This window comes from Natator depressus, chromosome 2, assembly GCF_965152275.1.
Source record: "Natator depressus isolate rNatDep1 chromosome 2, rNatDep2.hap1, whole genome shotgun sequence".
NCBI lineage: Eukaryota > Metazoa > Chordata > Testudines > Cheloniidae > Natator > Natator depressus.
Genome location: NC_134235.1, coordinates 171,002,670 through 171,028,354, shown reverse-complemented (window position 1 = coordinate 171,028,354; position 25,685 = coordinate 171,002,670). Strand labels below are relative to the sequence as shown.

At 42.0% G+C, this 25,685-nt stretch overlaps 1 protein-coding gene across 1 annotated transcript in view; it reads right to left on the bottom strand.

Annotated features, from left to right (window-relative positions):
• Positions 1 to 25,685, bottom strand: part of COA1 (cytochrome c oxidase assembly factor 1) — an 84,792-nt gene that overhangs the window by 44,073 nt on the left and 15,034 nt on the right. Inside the window, exon 3 of the mRNA XM_074943519.1 lies at positions 23,062 to 23,156. Coding sequence (XP_074799620.1) covers positions 23,062 to 23,156 — 95 coding nt within the window. The remainder of the gene's footprint in view (positions 1 to 23,061; positions 23,157 to 25,685) is intronic.

The window sequence follows — 25,685 nt, the reverse complement described above, 5'->3', positions numbered from 1 at the left end:
CTAGTCACTTATTTTCCCAGTCTATAAAATAGGAATACTACTCTTTCACAGGGGGGTTTTGAGACTTAATTAACATCTTTAAAGTGGTTTGAAGCACCCAGCTGGAAAGTGCACTAGAAGTGCAAAAAGAAAAGGAGTACTTGTGGCACCTTAGAGACTAACCAATTTATTTGAGCATAAGCTTTCATGAGCTGCAGCTCACTTCATCGGATGCATAAAAGTGGAAAATGCAGTGAGGATGTTTTTATACACACAGACCATGAAAAAATAAGGGGAAATAGGTTACCTTGCATAATGACTTAGCCACTCCCAGTCTCTATTCAAGCCTATTCTCCCCCCCCCCCCACCCCGTTCCTCCGACGTTCTTCTTAAACCCTGGATTTGTGCTGGAAATGGCCCACCTTGATTATCGTACACATTGTAAGGAGAATGATCACTTTAGATAAGCTATTACCAGCAGGAGAGTGGGGTGGGGGGAGAAAACCTTTTGAAGTGATAAACACCCATTTTTTCATGCTCTGTGTGTATAAAAACATCCTCACTGCATTTTCCACTTTTATGCATCCGATGAAGTGAGCTGTAGCTCACGAAAGCTTATGCTCAAATAAATTGGTTAGTCTCTAAGGTGCCACAAGTACTCCTTTTCTTTTTGCGAATACAGACTAACATGGCTGCTACTCTGAAACCTGTCATTATAGAAGTGCAAAGTATTACTAATGATGGGACTAGCTCTGTCCTTGCATGACATTTAGGGAGGGTTGAACGTCTTTCAGAAGGTAACTTTGTGCAACAGCTTTAAAATGTTTTAAAACTCCTACCATTTCAGAACCTTATTACCAAGGACACTACAAAGAGAGAATGTGTCCTAGTGGTTTTCCCAGGACTGGATTAAAGTACCATCAAGAATAACCGGAACCTGTACTTTAGTAACGTTTGCTTGATCACGGACAGAGCTTTTTACCTTTTAGATTTCAGACTAGGTTTGTTTCTCCTTTTTAATGGTGTCATCATTAAATGGCTATTAGGAAGTTGCCTCACGTTTATGATAGAAGTACAGTATGCAGTAATCATAGGAGGCTATTGTTCAAAACACAACCATATACAAATACTTCCCCTGGGCTGTAACTCAGAAGAATGTATTTATTAGCAAACTCTTTTTTTAAAAGCTTTGAATCAAGACAGGTCTTTTCAGTGCTAGACCCGCTTTACAAACCATAAATTCTCCAGTGTGCTGATGTGAGACTCTGCTTCAGTAATAAAATTGTTCGTTCAACTAAAAAATTTCACCCCATCAACCTCCACTGCTGGTTAATCAGAAATCAAAATGAAATAGCTATAAAATGATGCGTGTGTTTCTCAAACTATATGTCAGACGTCGAATAAAAGCATCAAGACCTGTTTCCAAATCTACCCTCTTCTTAATTAGGGAACCTGGCCCGCTCAATGTCTGGCTACTCTGCAAAATTGGGCAGTTGAGTATAGCAGACATCATAGCAGTTAGCCATGTGGTATCTCCCTAATTCTCAAGGCAGAAAAACAAACAATGTGAGCTCTGTACAAAACCAGAACAAGACATTCAGTTTCAGTGATCCACCATTACAGTTAGCCTCCAGCCCATTATAAGGCCTCACTCTACATTTATTAAGCAGGAAATGTGTGAAACAGAAAAATGAATAAAATACTGTCAGCTATTCTTGTAAAGGAATTTTCATCATATAGGGGAAGACAACAGGTTATTTCATCCTCTGAAATGCTAGTTTTTATTTGACGCTTTCTTTACATTATAACGAATCTTTCAGTTCTTATCTCCTCTTGTGCTTTCTCTAATAAAAAGAACCATAAACAGGCTACTGAGAGAGTTGGGTTTACATCTGTAACTAAATGGGACATACAAGCTTTCTCTTCTAATACACTTATTGCTTGCCCCCTCAAGCAAAGTCACCTCTGTAAACGAGACTGTATTGCAGAACAGTTTAAAAACTATTTTAATGCATAGTAAAACTGCTGTCTGCCAAAGATTTCTTAACGTAAAGCCACCTTGTAATTCTCTCTCTCTCTCTCTCTCTCTCTCACACACACACACACACACACACACACTCTCTAGAGGTGGCAAAAACGGACAATACCATCCAATCCCCCTGATTATATACTTCATATTATCAGTACCAGCTTATTCTCCTGATGATATACTACATATTAAGGTGTTCTTCTATACTGTCCCACCTGTGCATGTTCCTTCCCTCCCACTCCACTTAAGAGATTGTTGTCTACACTAGAGCTTTTGGTTGGGTGCCTATAATTTCTATATAGGCACTCAGAGGGATTTGTTCATAGTCATGGCTCAGCAGTGGCTGAGCCTACGAAGAATCGCAACCAAGACAAATGTTTGTCTCCTAGACCAAAGATTTGTTGAGTGTCTACACTACAATTTATAGACATATTACTTAGCTCGAGCTAGTTGATTGGCAATTAACTTTAGTTATAGCATCTGGCTAAATAAAATACACACACATAGTGGGTACAATCTTCACTGCAGCTGGGAGCATGCTTCCTACATTGAGTAGACACAAACACAAATTTTACTCTGCTCGAACTCGAGTGCTAAAAGCTACATACTCAGGCTGCTAGCCTGAGCCACCGCCCATGCTACTCCCAGCAGCACTGCCGTTTTTTTAGAGTGCTAACTCCAGTAGAACTAGTGTGGGTTTGTCTACTCAAGCTGGGAAGCCGCTTCCAACTGCAGTGTAGACATACTGACACACACCTAAAGCTGCTAACTAACATATTTATTGCAGTGGTCTGTTTCTTCAGCAATTCCAGATCAGTTGCTTCCACTGGCTTACGGAATAAATAAATCTTGTACCTTTTGTTATTGAGAAATATATCCCTATAGATAGGAAGGGCGGGGAGGTTCATTTTGTTTAGGGTTTGGTTTTTTTGTTGTTTTGTTTTAACATTATGGGGAAAGGGAATTTAAGCTTGTGTTTAGTCATTTCAACATGACAAAAAATTTGTGTGCAGTGTGATCTTTTGGCTTTCCGGCAAAAAGAGACAGAAGTAGGAAGTCTCTCTGAACTAATGGAAAAGATTAACCCTTTACTGATATCCTGACTAGGACAAGTTCTACATTGTTACAGGTCTGTAAACCCCCCCCTTCCCCCTCCCTCCTGCTGTTTTAATGGAGTTGGAAGTAGTTAAGACCAGATTTTTGGCCCAGTATGCAGTTATAAAACACACAGGCCCCTAGCTACAGGCCACTTATGCACATTGGTGTCATTGTTAGTGATAAACAACACACAGCATTTGACTCCCAAATTTGGAGGGCTTTTTTAAAAATTTATGTTGAAAGTCTCTAGAAAAAGCTCTGTGATCATCATTACCCAAAGAGTACAATGCCTGATCTTGAAACACACATCAAAGTGATGAGTAAAAGGTTGGGGTTTTTTTTTACATTTACGGCTTTACACTGATCATAAATATAAAGGGATTTTCAAGGGATTAAAGATTCACTTGTCAGCTGCTGTGCCCTTTAATAAGCCTCTTAACATCTACACTGACAGAAACGCATGCCCCAGTTTTGCAAAGGAGACTGCCTCTGTCTGTTTCATTGTACTGTTACAATGTCACTGAAAAAGGAGTAAATACAATGTTTGCTTCCTGCTTTCGGGAAATATTCTATAAATAGATTTTCCGCGGGCATGGGCAGCGGGACAATTAGCTCTTTAAACACTACTAGGGCTTTGTCTACACTGCCAATTGGACGACAACACTTTTATCGTTCACAGGTGCTTTTAAAAGCCCCCGCCCCCAAAAGACAAAAGCTTTGCTGTGGCAAGTGGCAGTGTAAACGGCTCAGTGTTGACAGGAGCGCTCTCCTGTCACAACGCAAACCCCACTCGTTGGGGGTGGAAGTATTTTCTTGGCAAAAGTGCCAACAAACAGTGTTTACACTGCCAGACTTTTAGCAACACGGCCATGTCACTAAAGTCTGTGTGGAACTCAGTCAACTTGGGTTCAATTCCCAGCTCTGCCAGAGGTTTCCCATGTGACTTGGGCAAATCACGTAAGCAATGTGTAAAATGGAAATAACTACACTACTTCTCCCATCTTTTGTAAGCTGATTAGGGCAGGGTATCTCTCTCACCATGTGTTGCTATAGCACTTAGCACAATGGACCCTCAATTTTGGTTGGGGTCTCTAGGCTCTATAATAAAAAATAAACAAACACTCCCTTGAAATGTTAACTAGACAATGTTTTTAAACTATTTTAAAAACAACTACCCACAAATTATGGAATCACCAAGCTACACGCTAAAGTTCACCCATTCAGCCACACTACTTGGATTGCTTCCCATCCATCTTACCTCCTGCATTTCTACACTGTAAGGTCTCCAGGGCAGGTGGTATGCCTTCATACACTTCATATATCTTTTGCATCATACGCTAATAAGAGTGACATAATAGAATAAATAAATAAATGGATTTTTGACAGGATATAGCTATTTCTATGTGATTACTTTTCTGGCCTGGCACTTTAACACCAAATAGTTTGACATCTGTGATTTCATAACTGGAATAAACAAAGTTATGAAAACTAAAAGCAAACATGATATACTTTTTCATTTCAATACCACTGCTTGGCAGCTATACGAAGATTAAAAAATATAGTGGAAAAGAATTAGATTAGATATTTAATAATTCTTTTCCATATCTATCTTCCTGCTAATACAGGATTGTTCCCCACCATATGTTTTCAGGTGTTTTGTCCAGCCTAGTCATAGAAGTTTACATTCATTTCATTTATATCTTTAATATACTGCTCAGTCCAACATGGTCTTGGATGCTATTATGCACTAAGGAACTTTAACTTAAACTGTTTATTTTCCTTGTTTCAAATAAAAGACCCAGTAGAACTGGAGCAGCTACTGTATTCATATAGGCTCTGATCCAAGCCCACTGGAGAAATTGGGAGCCTTTCCACTTATTTTACTGGGCATTGGAGAGGCCCATAATTCAATATAGAAAATGAAGACACTTCATATAAGACCTAAAGAGGCTTCAGTCAGCAAAGCATAAAGAGGATTAGCTGTCTACAATCCAAAGGCATATTATACCACATACTGTACCTCTGAAACAATTGGCTACCAGCCTTTCACTTGTACAGAGATGGAGGGTCATATTAATTCCTGGAGCAATGCCACTGAATTCAATGTTACACCAGGAATTAATTTGGTCTGGAATCTGCATTAAGTTAAAGGCTCACTCAATAGGGTAGAGGGTGAATTCATCAGCGGTGGAGGAAGATATTTATATTTGCTGTATTTATAGAAAATAAAACCTCCTTTTTAGCTGCAATTTAGTCCTAGAGAGAGATCCGCGTGGACTGAGTTGAGATTTACAGGTTCTTCCATATTGCATTTTGTGTGTGTTCACCTTCCTGGGATATCATATGTCCATTTTTTCCACTTACAGAAAACAAAAGGGGTGGTATTAACTAAAAATCTACATTTAAACCTCAGGAGCAGGTGGGAAGTACAGTTTTTCAAATCTGGACACCTTTAAGTGGCACAGTTTGAAAACAGGACTTAAAGACAACTTCAAAGTCATAGGTTTATTATTACACTCTTACATAACTGGGCAAAAATTTTGTAAAGTAAATTTTAATCCAGAACAAACGTTTAAGGTCAAGTTATAAAATATACAATAAAGCTAAGTGTTACTGAAATGCTGACACAATGCTACAGCAGTGCTTTTGAGCAGCATCATATACTCAGAGTAATTCTAGTTTTGTTTTAAGACTGTTGAAAGCTGTACAGCATCTGATCTAGGATTACTTTAAGTGTTGTGCTAATTTAAACAATGCAATTCAAAACAAAAGATGTGGTATAGTAGTTTTAATTCTTCCCACCCTGTTAGATTTATAGATGACTTTATAAGCGAATCAGACATTGAGCATTCCAGAACCAGACTTTTTCACTCACTGCATATCTATGGGAAACTGTTCATATGGCACCACTTTGTTTTAGAATGTATAAAATGTGCCATAACAGCTGAATAAAAGTAAATGGGCTAATGTTATTAAAATTCCGTAATTTACAGCAGTGCCAATCAATGATTAAACTCAGTTTCTAATGATTCTGTCAATAATCTCACTATATTACCCCGTCAAGCTGACTAGATATACCCTATATTGTATCCTTTGGAAAGCATTTAGGGCCAGTTTTGCCCCTCAGTCACAGACAACTCTTGCAGCCAAACAGGTGCAGTTCTGCTATGTGGTATGCAGAAAGCAAAAGCTACTGGTTATGTTCACCCCCGCGCCCCCAATTCAAGGAGAAGGACACAAATCACCAGGAGGCTGTGAGGCTGGACTGGCTCCTCTAAGCTGACTCCTTTCCTCCAGTCCAGAACATTGCAACACGTAGCCCAGCTGCTCAGGTTGCTGGCCAGGGCCAGGATTGTCAGTCAACTAGATCACGGAACCAGAGGAATAGGCCAGTGTTCATTACAATAATTCAGCAAATGGAGACAATCAAAAGCTGTGGACAGTTCCAATTCAGGGTCTGTCTTTGAACTGTGTTGCATTTTCCAGATTTTCAGGGAACCATCCTGCCCTCTGTGCCATTGCTGAACTGTTTGGTCATTAGGATTATATATTTTTCAAATGCCATTTCTATGCTTTCTGGTTGTGAGGGAACTTTAATGAAGTAAACTTCAGGTCCTGCAGGGCCAAATGCTGGCCTGTAAGTGGTTGCTGTCACACTGAAGTCAGAATTTGACTTACTGATCCCACTTGTGGCCTGAATTTGGCCCACTGAGTATGCACCAACCACCAGTGGCTGCAGTCAACAGACTACATCAGCAGCTACCACAACCGCCACTGGGCCAAACATCTACGGAAGGAGCTGTGGAAGGATCTGCTGGCAGTAAACCACGATATGCTTTAAGGAAAGCTAGGCCATGGGGCACAGAGGGAGAGAGAACTAGAGTGGGCCTTGTTACAGGAAAGGAGGCCAGAGCAAGGATCCTGCCTGGGAAAAGAGGCCCTCGGAGCTCCTCAGGTGGGAGAGTGGCTGGAAAATGGCTGTGGGGAAGAGTGAAGGGGACTTCTTCCATAGGTGACAACCCCTTATTAATCTGAGAGAAAGCAGAGAGGAGGACTGGAGGGGAGATGGCCTCACTAACAAGATGTAGCCCACACTATGAAAATGTTTGGAAACCCTTGCTATAGGGAACTGAACACAGGCTTAGCAATCAGGTCTTCAATTCTAAACCCACCTCTGTCGCTGACTAATTCTGTGACCTTGGATAACTTGTTTTAACGCTGTGTGGCTCAGTGTCACCACCTAAAAAGTGAGGGCAATGCCTTCCTACAGCACAGGGTTGTCTTCTACAGTTTAATTAGTGTTTATATAGGGCTTTGAAAATTTGAGTGTTGCTATTAGTGTAACTATCTATTATAGTGCATTAGGAATTTAGTTCTGTTCTAGAGACCTGTGCAGAAAATGAACGTAAATAGAACATTAATGTCTAACAGGACAAAGAGCACCAGGAGGGTGTATTATATGTGAGCATCCACCTTTCATCTTAATAATATTAAACTTAGAAAACTAATTACTTACGTGCCTCACAGGGTCATGATTCTTGATTAATATTTATAAAGTACGTTAATTCTCTGATGGAAGATACTATACAAGCACATATTATGAGCAATCCAGTGTAAAAATCAATGCCAATGCTATTACTCACACAGATTGCTGGAGGTATATTTATTTAGTTTCACATTTGAAAGGAGAGGTAGCAGACTAAGGCTGAGGAAAGTGTCCATTTTAATCCCACTTGTCCTGCAGGAGGGGAGAATTTTGTTTTGGTTTGCCGGGGATTTTTAAACCAGAACTCCAGTGTTGAGTGGAATCTACCGTGTAGTGCAGAAAATCCCCTGCAAGACTAGAGGAAATTTTAATGTCTGAGGTGAAATCCTGGCTCCACTGAAGTCAGTAGCAAAACTCCCATTGACTCCACTGGGGCCAGGATTTCACCCCAGGATTGTCCTTGTTCATGCCTTCCTATAAATGTATGTGGCAATTGATGTGTAACTCTTCTTGTGTTTCAGGGTTTCCTACTTACAGTTTGGGTTCAGGAAAAAGCCTCATCAGACCGGGGCTAGTGAACCACAATGCAAAGTGAGCTGTTCACCCACAAAGTATTTTTCTAGTACCACATACGTTTATAATCGATAATTCCATTAGGGTAATTAGTTTGGGACTTGAGCCTGCTCCCATTTAAATCAGGAGCAGAACTCCGTGACTTACATGAGAGCAGGATTGAGATCTTTGTAGATGTGTAATTGGAAACAAGTCCCATGGTTTTAGTAAAACATATATACATTCTGCTAGAGTTCAGCTAACCTACCAAAAACATTTTGAGAGACAAGGTGGGGGAGGTAATATCTTTTTTTGGACCAACTTCTGTTGGTGAGCTTGTCTCTCTCTCCAACAGAAGTTGGTCCAATAAAAGATATTACCTCCCCCAACGTGTCTCTCTAATATCCTGGGACCAAGACAGGTACAAATACACTGCATGCAAAAAACATCATAGCAGTTTTAGTGGAACCTATACTGAATCCATCAGTGGAGAGAAGGAAACACATTTGGACCTAGACAGCTGATGTGTACTCATGCAAAGCCTGGAACACATGCTTGTGTTTCAGAATCGAGGCCCCAGTAGGCATTCACAACAAGAAGTCAACTTGCTGATCCAGTTGCAGCCTCCCAAGACAATTCTTTGGATACTATGATGCTAAAACATTTTCCCATTCTTTAGTAACCAAGCCCCCAGAGACACCCATAGTACATCCACACTAGATTGAAGATGTGCGAGTTAGTATCACAGTTATTCGCAGTGACATGAGCCCAGTTGTCTGCTGTTGCCAGCACATCAATGTGCTCCCTGTACTGAACTCAGAGATGCGGAATTTTAGAAGTACCCAGACCTTGCAAACTATATCTTAGCAGGCTTTCCAAATACGTAACCCAGGAAACACCATATTGCAATAGACGAATAGTCCATCTAACATGGTATCCCATCTCCCACAGTAGCCTACACCAGGTGTATTGAAGATGTAAAACCCTAACAATACTAAGTCATTCTGCCCCGCCCCCCCAGCAGCTTTCTGTTCTTACTGATGGGAAGCCTTTAATTGTGCCATACAACATGCTGCACAACATTGCATTGCTTCAGAGACTGAATGTAAACAAACAGCTGTTATTCCCCTTCTTGTATTGGCAAAGCACCAAAAATAATTGAATATTTATAACAGCAGCAGACTAATGACTTTTTTGGGAAGCCAGGATGAAATTGTATCTGTAATGAGAATACTTATTGATAACCCTTAAGCAAGAATTCCTCCCCAAAAATGCAGCTGAATTCTGTGTCCCAAACATCCTTTATAACTACTCCATGTACAATAGTAGATTAAATTAACATCGGTTAATTATACTGCATTCCTGGTGGAAGCAGTCGGTAGCATAACACCATTGACTGCAATATTTTACTCCTGCTTTAAGGCCAAATGTGGCTCCTATTGAAATCTATGGAGTTTTGCTAACAGGATTTGATACTTAAAGAAGAGAAGGAGAATCAGGCCCCCACTATTTCATACTGAGCTACCACTGCATTCCCAGGTGCTAACGAGGTTTAAGTATTGACATTTCAACCAAATATACATGTTTGGATGCAATATGAAGATATCTTAGGGTTTTATCCATTATAGTCAGTGGGACTTTTGCCTGTGCAAGGACATGATCGGAGCCTGAATCTATAAGCAGAACTCTGACCCCGTTCCCCCTCAACCTTAAAAAGAAAAGGAGTACTTGTGGCACCTTAGAGACTAAAATAAATTAACCAATTTATTTTAGTCTCCAAGGTGCCACAAGTACTCCTTTTCTTTTCGTGAATACAGACTAACATGGCTGCTACTCTGAAACCCCTCAAACTTGTTACTTTATTTCCAGTTTACAACAGCTTTAAAGGACAGAAAATCCATATGTGCTGCGGTCTTTCATACGTTTTATGGTGGTCGCTGTTCAGAAAACAGGAACAGAATGAAGAATCTCCTTCCCCATTTAGTTTGATGAGAGTTTAAAAAAAAATTTAAAGTCCTTATTTTAAACAGGAAAATAAGTCCAGCTTCAACAGTGTGGGAACTGTCTCCCTCTGCAGGTCTAATTTAAAAAAAAATTTCAAGCACTATAATACAATACAACTTCACGTTAAATAAGAAAAATCCTACCCCTTTCCTCCAAATCTGATACATATTTCTCTTCTAGAGATGAACACCTATAGTCTTCAGACAATCAAATCTTATAATTATTTGTATTGCTGCAGTGCCTAAGAACCTATATCAGAAGCCAAGATTCAGTGTGCTAGGCACTTCACAAAAAAGGAACACAAAGACAAGATCTCTGCCTCAGAGATTTTATAATCTAGGACTTTGCCAATACACATATGCATAGATCAACAGACAAGGGTGGGGATGAGATAGGAAAACAAGGAAGTTGCTTTTTTTTTTTTCTGTGCTACTCAAAACACACAAAATATACTTTGCACTTATACTGGTTTTGACTAGAAGTTTCATATTTAACCAAATTTCAAGAACTATTTCATAGCGACTATATATCATTCCAAAAATTACCCCATTATAGTCTACCGCATTTTAGTTTTTCTACATCCAATATATCAGGGGTTCTCAAACTTTTTCTTTCTCAGGCCTCCCTAACAGGCTATAAAAGCTGCATGGCCCACATGTGCTACAACAATTCTTTTTCTGCATATAAAAGCCAGGGCCAGTGTTAGGCAGCAGCAAGCAGGGCAATCGCCCAGGGCCCCAAGCAATAGGGGGCCCTGCGAAGCTAAGTTGCTCAGGCTTTGACTTCAGCCCTGGGTGGCAGGGCTTGGGGCCCTGGGCTTCAGCCCCATACTGTGGAGCTTTGGCTTTATGCCTTGGTCCTGCTTAATGCTGGCCCTGCTTGGTGGACCCCCTGAAATCTGCTCATAGTCCTCCAGGGGGCCCCAGAACCCTGGTTGAGAATCACTGCAATATATAATAAAAATGTAAGAGGAAAAAAGTGTGAGTTGAAACAGCTTAAAAAGCCAAAGACAGGTCTAAAAAACCCCACCCATAGGAGAAAATCCACACTCCACTGAAGTTAATAAGAATTTTGCCACTGACTTTAGTGGCTCCAGGATTTCAGCCCAGATATGAACAGATCCAAACTTCAGAAAAGCATTAGATTCAAACCTAAATGTTGTAGCTCAAGTCCTACGCTAAACAAAGTCTCTTCCTACACCATTAAAACGTTTTCACACAGTGACCAATCCTATGAAGTATTGAGGGCTGGATCCTGTACTATTTAGGTGAATGCAAGTTATCCCACTGACTTGAATAGGTGCAGGATCAAGCCCTGAGTACATTCAGCTCCCACTGAATACACTTCAATGCCCCAGTCCTGCTCTTATTGAAGCTATTAGCCAAATTTCCACTGATTTCAATGGGAACAAGATCAGGTCCTTTTACTGAGAATAATACCCCACCCCCCCCCACCCCCCCAAAAAAACCCCAACAACACAACGGAACAGTTTTTTCCCTCTTTGCTCTATTGCTGTGAGAAGTAAGGATCAAATTCAGAGGCTAGTCTAAAAGGCTAGAGTGATCTGCTTGTGTAACGTATACATACTCACACACCCTTAGATTTAGTCACTCATTTATACATAGTTACCAATGTGCATTCACATTTCCCCCACCCCTTTCCCATTACATGTGAATTTGGGTCACAGCACCTGAGTGAGTCTAAGGGTGTGTCTACATGGGGATAACAAACCTGCAGCTGGCTCGGGTCAGGTGACTGGGGGTCAGGCGCCAGGGCTGACAAATTGCTGTGTAGACATTCAGGCTTGGTCTGGAGCCAAGATCTTGGACCCTCTACCCTTGCAAGACCCTCCAGCCCAAGCCCGAAGGTCTACATAGCAATTTTTAGCCCCTCAAGCCTGGATCATCTGACCCAGGCCAGCTGCGGCTGTGCCACGGGGCTTCTATCGCAGTGTAGGCGTACTCTAAGGGAACACAATCTGGCGTGAGAGAAGTATAACAAGAAAAGCAATTTTTTAATTTTATTTTATTCTGTTTTTGCTCTTCAGCATGTAAGTTACACCACCCTAAATTCCATTACAAGCCAGCGAGTCTGTGTCATTAGGGTAAGCTGGAATGGAAAGGTGTCTAACTTGCACGATCTCTTTATTTTCCATGTGTGTACTGATAATGGGGTGGGCTGCAGTTGGAGAGCTGGACAAAGAAAAGGAAAGAATGACACACAGCACTGTAACTTTCACAGGCACAAAGGCATTGCCATACTGGACCAGACCAGATCAGATCCCTCCAGTATCCTGGCCTCTTGACAGTGGTCAGCACTAGATGCTTCAGAGGAAGGCGTAAGAAACCTGCAGCAGACCCCCTCACACCCCCAATTAAGTCCCCTCTTCATTGCTAATATTTAGAGTGGAGTAAGCCCTGAGGCATAAGGTTTAATACCCTTTCCAGAATTTATCATCAGTATTAATTATAACTCTGTGTATTCTTGATATCCATATTAATGTCCAATCTCTTTTTTGAATCGTGTTAAGTCCTTGGCCTCAGCAACTGCTAGTTTAATTTGATCTAAAACACAGTGGATGGTTACAATTTGGATCCACCAGCTTTGACTATGTCTCTTTACAGCGGTAGCCTAATTTTTCCTATTTTTTTAAAAAACACCCAAATAAACTTAAACCACCACATTTATTGCAATGGATGTCTCCAGCCTTGGAATACTGATGCTAGATGCTGCATAACACAAAGAACTACGCAAACTTGTTGGTTTGATTGAATTCGATCACAGAACTCCTAGCCAAAGAACAATGCAGGCATTTTTGTCTTTACTATTGCATCCATATACGGTATATAACTCATCACCATGCATGATAAAATGTAAAGTTGACTCTGCCTTAAGTATTAGAGATGCAGTCAATTCTCATAAGTCAAGTTTTATAAGTTGGTCACTGCAGGGATCTTGGAGAAACCTTATTTCTCCCATCAACAGGTATATTGTAAGCAACCAGATTAGGAAGAGGGTATTTTGCCTTCCTCTGGAGCATCATTTTTTTGGCTGCTGCCAAAAAACAGGATACTTTACTGTGTCTCAAAGACCTCTTGAAGCCAACTGGCAGAGAGCGCAGGGGTGCAAAGGCTCATAAGGATCCTCTGGGTCAGGTATTTACATTCTAGTTCACCAGAGTGCCTCATGTAATGTTTCTACTGAAAATCTGGCCATTGTTATCTTTGTGAAATGTTTGTGTGGATAATACATAAGGAGATAGTTATGTATATATTGGAAATTATGTTCTCAGGGCCTCATCGTAAAAGGCAGGTCACCTAGAGGTGACCTGCCTTAGGACTGATTCCACTAGACAGGAGATGGGAGAGCTTTATCTCCCTGGCTGACCATTGTATGTCTTACAATGAGAGTCTATTTGCATAAGAGATTGCGGGGACTTCTAGAGATGAGATGAAATGAACAGGAAGAAGTGAACAGCGTGGAGTGGGGGGCTGGGAGGTCTGTTTACAGGCAAAGAACAAAGGACTTGTTTAATATATCTAGGAGTGTAAAAAGATGCCCTGGCATCCTACATCTGGGTAGGCAAGTTGCCAGCAGGCTTGATCTGATGGAAGGAAGGTCTCAGCCATCCTGGTTGCAAAACACTGTGAAAAGGACTTCGGGGCAGCAGCACCTTAGCAGACAAGAGGACATCTTGTTAGTTTAAGCTTTAGAAGGAATGTTACCATTTTATTTTATATGAAACCCTTTGTTTCCATTCATCCTACTTGGTATCATTTCAATCTATGTTCTTTGTTAAATAAACAGTCTTGTTCTCACTATAAACGTTGTCACTCTGTCAGAAGTGACTCACAACCACCGAGTGCCAAAGTCAGAGCAAACTGTCTAAAAGCAGGGCAGAAACCCCAAACTGGTTGTATAGTCTATACTTAGATCTCACCAACCCAGTAACAAGTGTGTACTCCTAAAGCACTATAACAGTCTTATCATGGAGTCATGGTCCCCTTGGGCATACCGATCTGACTTAGCAACCAGGCAAGCTGAACTATAGAATCATAGGAAGGGACTTCAAGAGGTCATCTAGTCCAGGCCCCTGCACTCACAGCAGGACTACATATTATCTAGACCAGTGTTTCTCAACAAGGGGTGTATGGCTCCCTGGGAGTCCGCAAACCCTTTCAGGGGGGCCGCAGGGCCCAGTGGCTAAAACCCAGAGCCCGAACCCCAGCACCTTCCGCAGGGCTGAAGCCAGGAGCAGCGGGCTTGAAGCCCCGATGCTCAGCACACGCCACGGGGCTGAAGCCGGGAGCAGCAGGGCTGAATTCTGGAGCCCCGAATCCAGGTGCTCCCCACTCGGCAGAAGCCCTGAGCCCATGGGCAGAGTTGGGGGGACACAAAAGTGTTGCCTCCCTTTCCCCAAAACTACAGTGCAAGAGCAGGGCAGTCCCAGGGCAACTCCAAACCCCACTCTCCCTCCACTCCTTCTTTCCCCCACCCGGGCCAGGCTGGAGGCGGGAAGCCAGAGCTGGGCAGTGCAGGACGACTGCTGCTCTGGCTGGTGCCAGGGAGCAGGCAGCTGCAGCGTTCCTTCGTCTCCTGCTGGTGCAGGGGGAAAAAGCTGCCCCTCAGCTCTCAGCCCCCTTTGCTCACACAGTCGGTAAGAGCCACCTGGGTGGGGGGACCCAGCTCCGTCGCTGTCAGAGCCCTTGGGGAACAGGAAGGGGAGCCCTCCCAGCACACAGCCCCTAGCTACCCTCTTCCCTGCACCCTGAGCTACCCCCCTACCAACATACAGCCCCTAGCTACCCCCTCCCTGCACCCTGAGCTACCCTTCCTGCCTGCATACAGCCCCAGCTCCCCACTGCCCACATTTAACCCCTAGCTACTCTCTCCCTGCACCCTGAGCTCCCTCCCACCTGCACACAGCCCCTAGTATCACTTTTCCTGCACCCTGAGCAACCCCCCTGCCCACACACAGCCCCTAGCTACCCCTCTGCCCACACACAGCCCCTAGCTACCCCTCTCCCTGCACCCTGAGCTGTTTTCAAACTTTCTGAGCTGAACCCCCCTACCTTTGAGTTATAATTTTTGGTTCCCCCACCCCAACAACCCAAATGGGTGGCCTGCTGAGGTGAGTCAGAGGGTGGAGGTGGCGCTCCCTCCCTGCAGAGCTGGCTTGAGCCCCACTGGCCCCTGTCTTCCCAGATAGAAGTCAAATTACACCTATGCCCAAGTCTCCACCCCCACCGGGCCCTGGAGTCTTTATACCATGTTGTGGGGGACCTCAGAAAGAAAAAGGGTGAGAACCCCGATCTAGACCATCTCTGACAAGCGTTTGTCTAATCTGCACTTAAAAATCTCCAATGATGGAGATTCCACAACCTCCCTAGGCAATTTATTCCAGTGCTTAACCACCCTGACAGTTAGGAAGTTTTTCCTAATGTCCAACCTAAACCACCCTTGCGGCAATTTAAGCTCATTGCTTCTTGTCCTCTCCTCAGAGGTTAAGGAGAACAATTTTTCTCCCTCCTCCTTTTAACAACCTTTTATGTACTTGAAAACTGTTATGTCCCCTCTCAGTCTGCTCTTCTCCAGATTAAACAAACCCAATTTTTTCAAACTCTTTCCCTCATAGGTCATGTTTTCTAGACCTTTAATCACTTTTGTTGCTCTTTTCTGGACTTTCTCCAATTTGACCACATCTTTCCTGAAATTTGGCACCCAGAACTGGACACAATACTCCAGTTGAGGCCTAATCAGCGCAGAGTACAGCGAAAGAATTACTTCGTGTCTTGCTTACAACACTCCTGCTAATACATCCCAGAATGATGTTTGCTTTTATTGCAACTGTGTTACACTGTTGACTCATATTTAGCTTGTGATCCACTATGACCCCCAGATCCCTTTCTGCAGTACTCCTTCCTAGGCAGTCATTCCCCTTTTTGTATGCGTGCAACTGCTTGTTCCTTCCTAAGTGGAGTACTTTGCATTTGTCCTTACTAAATTGCATCTTATTTACTTCAGACTAGGGCTATTAAACGATTAAAAAAATTAATCATGATTAATCACAAGATTAAGAAAAAAATCACAATTAATCACAGTTAATCACACTGTTAAACAATAGAATACCATTTATTTAAATATTTTTGGATGTTTTCAACATTTTCAAATATATTGATTTCAATTACAAACACAATACAAAGTGTACAGTGCTCACTTTATATTATTATTTTGATTACAAATTTTTGAACTGTAAAAAACAAAATAAATAGTATTTTTCAATTCATCTCATACAAGTACCATAGTACAATCTCTTAATCGTGAAAGTGCAATTTACAAATGTAGAATTTATTTGTTTTGTTTGAGCCCAGTAATGTAAAATAATGTAAAATTACAGGTCAACTCAGTCTACTTCTTGTTCAGCATGTTCTCTGGAATGGTGGTCAAAGCATGAAGGGGCATACAAATGTTTAGCATATCTGGCACATAAATACCTTGCATCGCCGGCTACAAAGGTGGCATGGGAACACCTGTTCTCACTTTCAGGTGACATTGTAAATAAGAAGCGGGCAGTATTATTTCCTGTAAGTGTAAACAAACTTGTTTGTCTGAGCAATTGGCTGATCAAGAAGTAGGACTAAGTTCTGAGCATGCTTACTAGATCGAACTCAGCAAGGAAGATAGGGACCAAGTCAAATGCCGTACAGAAGATTATTATATCAGCAGAGTTACCTTTATCTACTACATTTGTGATCTCATCAAAAAAACTAAGTTAGTGTGACAAGACCTACTGTCCTTTATACTATGTTGACTGGCATTAATTATGCTGCCATCCTTTTATTCTTTACTCATTTCATCCCATATCAGCCTAACCATGATTTGCCCAGGACTTTGAGGGCAGACTAACTGGCCCGTGGTTACTTGGGTGACCCTATTTACCCTTTTTAAATACTATGATTGACACTATTCCTAAACTGCCAGTAAAACAACTGTGTCTGCACTAACACTGTGACATTCCAGCTGGTTTAGGTCAGTGTTTCAGCTCCTGGGAGATATTTTCTCCTGAGTGTGGGTGTGCCAGACAATTCTGCAAGATGTGTAACAATAGGAAGGAATCTACCTGGCCTCATCTTTACCTCCCCCCTTAATGCATATATACTTCAAAGACTGTAAGTAAAGTAGCAGGAAGCCCTTTAAAGCCCCTACCTGCTCCAACAGGGTCCTAAATGTAGACGGATATGGATGGAATACAGGATTAGGCAGCAGCTTTCTGCCTTAGCCTGCTTTTTTCCTGTCTCCATGGTGCTCAGCCACAAGGGGTCTATGGGCTTCTGGTGAGTGGGCAAAACAGAGAGTTTAAAAAAAAAAAAAAAAGTGTGGGGGGAGGTAGGGGAATATAGATGGGCAGAAAAAGGAGGGGCTACTGCTGGGGGGATGCCAGGGTGGTACGAGGGGACATGGAGGATGCCCAGTCTCAGAGATTAGAAATTACTGGAAGGAGTTTACAAAATTGTTCTACAAAGCAGAAACAGCCACAAAATGTTTCAACCTCCTGTCTGTCTATCCATTTTCTTGGCCTGTTATCATTAGGACAGCTGAGCACCTTATGGCATACCTGATTATAGCCAGATAAAGTATTTGTTTCTGCAGTAACAGTAACCACAAAGATAAATACCAGAAACAATCAGTCTGAAAAAGACAATAATATAGTGGCAACTGTAGATTACTATGTAGTCATTCTACCAATGAGTGCCAGAGGCTGGGACTGTACTTTAATGTTTGTACAGCACCTAGCACATTGCAGGCAATAATAATAAATTATGGTGTTTGATACCAAACATCCAATAGTTTACCCCTTTTATAAAGAAACCAGATTTTGTGTATATTATACAGAATATGTAACAAACACATAACATTAATAAAGAAACAATGTTCTCTATCATGCAGTCAAAGTAGTTCTAAAAATAGGATACATTCCAGAAACAAAGAATAATAAAAACAAAAGCTCATGGTGCAAACAGGCAACACTGCTACAATTTGCTCACAGTGGAAAATAGATTAAGATAATGTAACACCAATTTAGTCTAAGCCTTGTCTGAATTAGTAAAGTTACATACATGGGCACAGAGGACAGAGAATTTGCCAAGAGGAAAGCCACTCCTGAGAAACTATTTTTTAAACCAATTCCAAATTACACACACACCTCAAAAATGAAATGCTGCCAGTTTACACCTCTAACAGGCAAGTATTCACAAGTCTGATCAGAATGAAATAATGATTAGGGCCGAGTGAATAAAATGATAAATAATTCAACCTCTTTCTTATTGTAGTCAGTATATGAACAGCTCACTATTTCCTTGAATGTACTGGTTATTCAAAGTTATACATACTTCTTAAACTATAGATTGCTCATGAAACAGTTTAGTGCAGGTGTAGTTACTAGCTGAGATTGGTTATATAAGTCACATCATATTTTTGTTCCCCAGCTGGGGATGAACCTGCAAGCACTTCTGGATCCCGTATTCACACACACAGGTGATTCTGACCCGAGCTCTTCTATGCCACTTGGGCAGACTAAACAGCCCACTACAGACTGAGAAAAAGTTCCCTTGGCACAGGAGCAATTTAGAGCAAATATTGGCCTTGGTCTAGGTGGTACGCTGCATGCAGGGCTGAAGACAAATCAGGGTAAGATCAAGGTGTAGTGCTGAGCACTAGAGGAGATTCCAAGATGCAGCAAAGGGAGAGCTGCCATATATTAGAGCAATCCTAAGAGTTTCTCTAAGGGTTTGTCTTCACTGCAGAGTTAACTAGAGTTATCTACACTCGAGTTACTCCTGTTGAGTTAGCCTAGCTCAAGTGCCAGCAACCACACTCTGAAATAACACTTGAGCTACCTAGATTGATTGTGTTAGCAGCTGATGAAGTCATAACTTGAACTTTATAACTAAGGCTATGTTTAGGTCATGGAAGTCACAGAATCCGTGACTTACAGAGACCTGCGTGACATTCTCTGCTTCAGCCCCAGGGGCCAGCTGAGGGACTGGAGCTGCCAGCCAGGAGGGCCCCCTGCAAGGTTCCAGCGACAGGAAACAGCCTCCTGAGGGGGCCCTCTTCAGGGTTCCAGCAATGGGAGACAGCCTTGTGCTGTGGGGGAGGGGTGGCGCCTTGGGCGAACGGGTAGGGGTGTCCCATTTTCTCTTTGGGAAATATGGTCACCCTGCAGCTCTCAACCGCTGTGGGTGGAGCCCCCCGCAGCTCCCAGCTGCTGCGGGAAAAGGGGAACCCTACAGCTCCCAGCCACCACAGTGGCAGGGGAAACCATTGAGGTGCAGCAGCAAAAGTCACAAACAAGTCACGGTTTCCATGAATTTTTGTTTATTGCCCGTGACCTGTCTGTGACTTTTACTAAAAATAATCATGACAAAATTTTAGCCTTATTTATAGTCTGTGCACCTCAACCAGCCAGCCACCTTGAGTTAAGGGAATCACTGTACTCAAGGATCTCAAATTAGGGACAACAATCAAGTTATAGCTCAAGATAACTGCAGAGAAAACAGGAACCAAATACTGCTGCAGTTATCAGCCCTCAGGGCTGCTCTACCTTATGCGGGAGGCCAGAATTGGGGTGGTGCAAACGTAAAGCCACTGTCTCCTCCTGGCCCTGTGCTTTCTGTGTTGTATCTCTTAAGAGGTATGACAGCATTTGTCCTATTGTTTTGAAAAACACCTTTACTAGAACATTCAGGCGAGTAGAACTTTATCAACTGGAAGTTTGTGAAAAGTGAACACATGAGGCAGGAACAACGTTGCAATGATCTAATTTAAAATTTCAAATAATCACAGAAATCTTTTTGGACTAATTTGCCCAGCCCTTCTATTGCTACAATAACCTGTACAGAAGATGTGTCTTGAAAACAGGCTAGTAAATTGACTATACATGCCACAATTCTCAACAAATAACAGGAATACTCTTTTTAGATGTACCATAGATCAGTGGCCGTGAGCAGATTTCAGGGGATCTGCCAAGCACTGACAGCATTAGACTCGCTAGGGCCCAGGGCAGAAAGCCAAAGTCCTGCTGCATGGGACTGCAGCTCTGGGTACCAAGCCCCACCACATGGGGTACCAAGCCCCACCACACGGGGCTGAAGCCAAAGCCTGAGCAACTTAGCTTCACAGTGGCCCCTGTGGTGTGATGCCCCGGGCAATTGCCCTGCTGGCTACCCCCTAACACCAGCCCTGGCTTTTATATGCAGAAAAACAATTGTTGGGGCACAGCTGGGCCATGGAGTTTTTATAGCATGAGGTGGGGAGCCCTCAGAAAGAAAAAGATTGAGAACCCCTGCATTGGATGATTTAATATTTGCTCCTCCGATAATGAGGTTTTGTTTTGGTTGTCGGCTTTTTTTGTTCTTAAAGTTACAAATGTTATTTTGCTGTTTGTACATCTTTTGCTTTGTCATCCGCTGGATGATTACCATGGACTCCTGAAGGCTGCTGCTAAAATCTATTTCTAGGCCATTCCTACTGACATTCCTAGATATAAATCACAGACTTATTTAATATAAATGGTGAACTACTCTGTTAAAATGACATGTTCTGCTTCTAGAGAGGGATATGAATTATGAAATAATACATACAGTAATTACCCATGCAACCTCTTTGAGCAACTCCAGCACTGCAACAGGAAATTAGAAAAAGCTATAAATTCTGATGAAGGGTTTTATTTTGCTTCTAATCCTGAAAGCTTCTTATCTCTATCTTCCACATTTATTTCTTTTAATACACAATATTCCAAAAAAGAGTTTGTCTAACGAAAAAAATGAAATTTATTAAGCTCCTCTAACCTTTTCACCTCCATCTATACATACATAGATATCTCAAGAGGATTTCCAGTTAGGAAATAAATGCAACCATTTAAGCTGTTACTGTACTAGGTTAATGTAATGTGACAGATTTTAAAAGCTGAAATTAGTATTTATCAAAAAACCCACTAGAAAAATAACATGCTGTGATCATTGAACAAGCAATATGCACACTAAACAAGTAAATAAAACAGAAAAAGCAAAGCAGAAGAAGCTAAACAATGGGAAAGGTTTTTTTCTTAAAATGCACATAAGAGAAAAATGCAGGGGGTTTTCATGTTTCTGTGTCACCACCATGTATGACGTGAAAACATAGCTTTGCTTTTGAGAGATTTTAAAGTTAAAATGGGGAGGAGCAACAGCAAGAGAAAGAAAAGACTCAATAGGTTAGGAAGGAAGGAAGTAATCCTTTGCACCTAAGCATGGACATTGTAGTAGCTTACGTATGATGTATACCAGGCGTTAAAAGATTAAACTTGCAGCAGAAAAAATGGTCAGTTTTGGATTGGCAGTAGAAATCCCCCTCTAGTGGTCACGCTGGGGTTTATAATGAGGTGGATCAAATTAAACAGTCATTCTCCCCATTTTTCACTGGAAATTTTCAGAAAGAAAATAATTTTCACAATATAACAGAAAAATATATTCCAAGACCCTGAATCTCCACCCACATTACAATAAAATCAGTGAAGTTACAACAGTGTAAAACTTGTGTGAGATTTGGACCTTAATGCCCACTTCAGTATTTTTGGTTCCTTGGGTGTCCATTTTTAATTTAACAAATGACCATAGCGTGATAGGTTTTTTTGCTTAATAGTTACCTTCTAAAAATCAACACCATAAGCAAGGTTTATTTTTTTTAAAAAAAATTAAGATTGTCCTGGGAACCTTAATGTTGAATTACTTTAAAAAAAATTATTGTACTGCCTTATGCTCTCAAAATGCTAGACTAATTGCTTCTCGGGAACGTAGGACTCTTCTATTACAATTACGTTTCTTATTTTGATGCCACTTCTATATCCCAGTTAAATTATCACAATTTACCATCTTTTTTTTAATAATCCCCTTTTTATAAAAAGCCTAATTTCTCTTGAACAATGCCAAGGTTTTCCTCTTAATTCAACAAACATATCTCCATTTAGGAACAACACACTTCCCATTCACATTGCTGTAAGCCCTTAAATACTTTTCACTTTCATTTTTAAATTAGGTATTTCAGCATTTACTAGTATGAACGAGACTAAAAAGCAGCATGAGCACAGGTAAACACCACAACTTTTAATTAATATTTTCTCAATATTTAAATTTAAAACATAATTAAATGAGAGGGAGGGAATCAATATAATGCATTGGGGGTGGGGGTAATGAAAGTGAGTAAGGAGTTCAGCCTGTCTCATAATTTTATACACCTAATGCTGGCCTTAAAGTGCAGGGGCAATCTGAAGGAGGGAGATTTCTAGCGAGTGAAAAGTGCTATGCACAACTGACTCCCCAATTCATTGGAAAGAAAGACACTGCCTTAATCCCCAACAGAGAAGTGCCAGATCTCACAGATTTGGGAGGAGAGCCTCCCTTCCTTTTGGCAGAGCTAATCCCTCTCCCAGTGGGGGAGCAAAGATTTGGCTGTGTGTCTCAGAAAGATATTGACTCATTTGTCCAGACCTACCCTCGTTCAAATTGTCCCCACAACCTGGGACTCAGCAGTCTGTGTGTGTGTGTGTGTGTGTGTGTAAGTAAGACTCTCTGTTCCTCCCATCAACCTAGAGTCTCGGTCAGCAGCAGCCCTGGGCTGCCTCCAGACGCACGGATTCAACCTGTTTTAAAACGGATACATCACACTCAAACCAGACCTCACCGCTCGCGCCGCTTCCTCCCTGTATACACGCGGGCGACCAGCATGGCGAGTGGGCAAGCCCCACTCCACTCAGGAGGAGTCCCCAAAAGCCTCCTTGCTCCAGGGGTTAGTCCGCCCCCGCCCCCGCCCCGAAAGGAAGAGCCCCCCGTGCCTCAGACGCTGTGTGACCCGGGGGGGCTGCTCTGCGACTTACAGGCACGACTGCAGCAGGAAGCCGAAGCAGGCAGGAGAGATTCACGCTTCCTCCATGGGAGCCGCCATATTGTAACTGGGCAGCATAAACAATAACTTTATTGGTGGGGCTCCGCTGCAGGACGCACAGGCAAGCGGCTGGGGGCACTTTGCAGCCTGCTGGACTCAGCCTGGGAAGGGAGCCGCGGTACAGAACCGCCGGCTGCGGCTCACCCAGCCTCTAAGCTGCTGGGGAAGGAGCGCGAGCCGTCCGGGGGGGGGGGGGGTGAACCTTTAAAACTCCACGTGAAGGGCGAAGGGGCTTTGCTTAGTCACAGCCCCTCTCCATTCTAGGCACGAGGTGGGAATTTTTGCTGTGTCAGTCTCACCCCCCCGGGACTGAAGGTGGGATTCCCCTCCTCCCCCGCCCCGTGTTATAGTGTCTGCCCTGGGGATGGGATGAGATTTTGGTATACGTCTGTCAGTCTGTTCCCTATCTTTAGCGATGAGTTAGACGGAGGAGGATTTTGCTGTGTGCATGACAGGCTCTCTCTGCTTAGGGAGGAGGGAAGAAGATTGTACTGTGTAGATAAATGTCTCCTTTGAAGCAATCTCCTCCTGTGTTTTTAAACTCCCCCTCAGTGAAATTATTGTCACAGCACGAGAGAACAACCAGACAATACATGGTGGCTAGATTCCGTAACAGTGCATTTATGGTATGGATTTTATTGGGTTAGTTTTTAGGTTTATTGGGTTAGGCTGAGATATTCAACGTATTTTTGGAATTTCTGGACAGAGTTCAGTGTACATAGGAACCCCCAATCTGTTGCAATTAAAAACCCTGCAGTCAGAAGAATTAATTTTGGAAAGTTAACCAATTCTGGGCTTTGTGTCTTCCCATATTTCTGTTGGGACTTCTAAACGACTAACCTATCTTTTTAAAAACTGAAACTTGACAAGTGAAGAAAAATTGACAGTAGGTGCAAACTGAGATGACATAATATATGTAGCCATACTGGGCTCCTGCTTATTCTCTTTTCCTTCCATCAGCTCAAAAAGCAAGGAGATATATAGGTTATGTAGCCTAATCTATTGATCTCGCAGGTTAGATATACATTATAATACAGTGGTTTCTGAGGGGTCAGCCGCTTGGTTGGCTACAGTAGAGAGCTTGTAACCAAACTGAGAACCTAAAGGTGCACAAATGGAACAAACACAAATTACTGCTCTTTCTGTGATTAAACCCTTTATTAGCCAGCCAAACAATAACACACACTGCCATCTGGCAAAGAAGATAGAAACAATACCAAACTACTCACACCATCCTTTGTGGCAATACCAGAGAGACAATAGGTGGACATTGCCATGGTGTCTCTCACCATAGTTAGGCCAGAGAACATCTTTTATATTATGTTTCGCTAATGCCCACTTCATCTTATGCATATTCATAATGGGTTTGATCCCCTTTTCCTTATTTGAACTTCCATACCCCACTTTGTTTAGGTTCCCCACTTTGATAGGTACATTTATGCATTTATGTCACAATCATTAGCATTGACACCAATCAGTTTTAGGGTGACCAGATGTCCTGATTTTATAGGACAGTCCCGATTTTCGGGTTTTTTCTTATATAGGCTCCTAATACCCCCTGCTCCCGTCCTGATTTTTCACATTTCCATCTGGTCACCTTAATCAGTTTCTATAGCATTATTGCAGTTAATACTTGTAAATTTCAGTTGCACAAATTCCTTAAAAATACGTATAACCCATTTTTGCAGTCTCTTACTTCATACCAGTCAGCTGGCTTACTGCACTTTATCTTTTGGTTTTGACATCACATGCCTATCATTGCTCATGTCAAGCCTCAGCCTAGGTCTTGATTAGTTATCCTAAGCCACCTTACAGGCCCTCAGCCTGCTGGTTTTCTACTTGCGTTCCAGCATTAATCAATGTTTACATACTACGTATATAAGCCACAGTTACAGAATGTTTTTGATTTCCTACTTATACCAGTGTAAATCAGGAGTGTAACAGTTAAAATCAGTGGCGTTACATCAATATAAAACTAGTGTGAGTGAGAGGAGAGTAAGCCCCCCGCTATATAGATTGGCATTTGTTTTCAGATGGTCTTTTGTGCTATATTTGTTGATGTTGCATGCTTAAACCCAAATTCAGTAGTGGCAGTCTTCAATGTTTGCAGTAATAATTATTGAATGACACTTAAACTTCATATGTATATACTGGAAAAATATAAAACTGATTATATAAACAGAATTATATACATATACACACACACACACACACAATCTCCCGTTTTATCTGGTACTGCAACCTACTCAGTTGTTCAGTATTGCACAGCTGCCTGAGCTGTGCATTTTATTGTATTTCAACAAATTCTTTTAAAAGCAGGTTAATATTAGATGTCGGGCCTCTGACTGCTTGTTCATAGCTTTAAAAAAACACTATAAGAATATAAATAAAGAGTCTCTCTGCATACTCACTGTCCCTCTGCCAGAGATGCAGAGTTTAAATAAAATTAAACTGCCCTGAAGGTCAACAGAATAGCAGGAGACAATTCAGTAGTCCAAGAACCCTCCATAGAGATCACCTGCTACTTGTAATGGTGTTTACTTGCAGTATGGCATT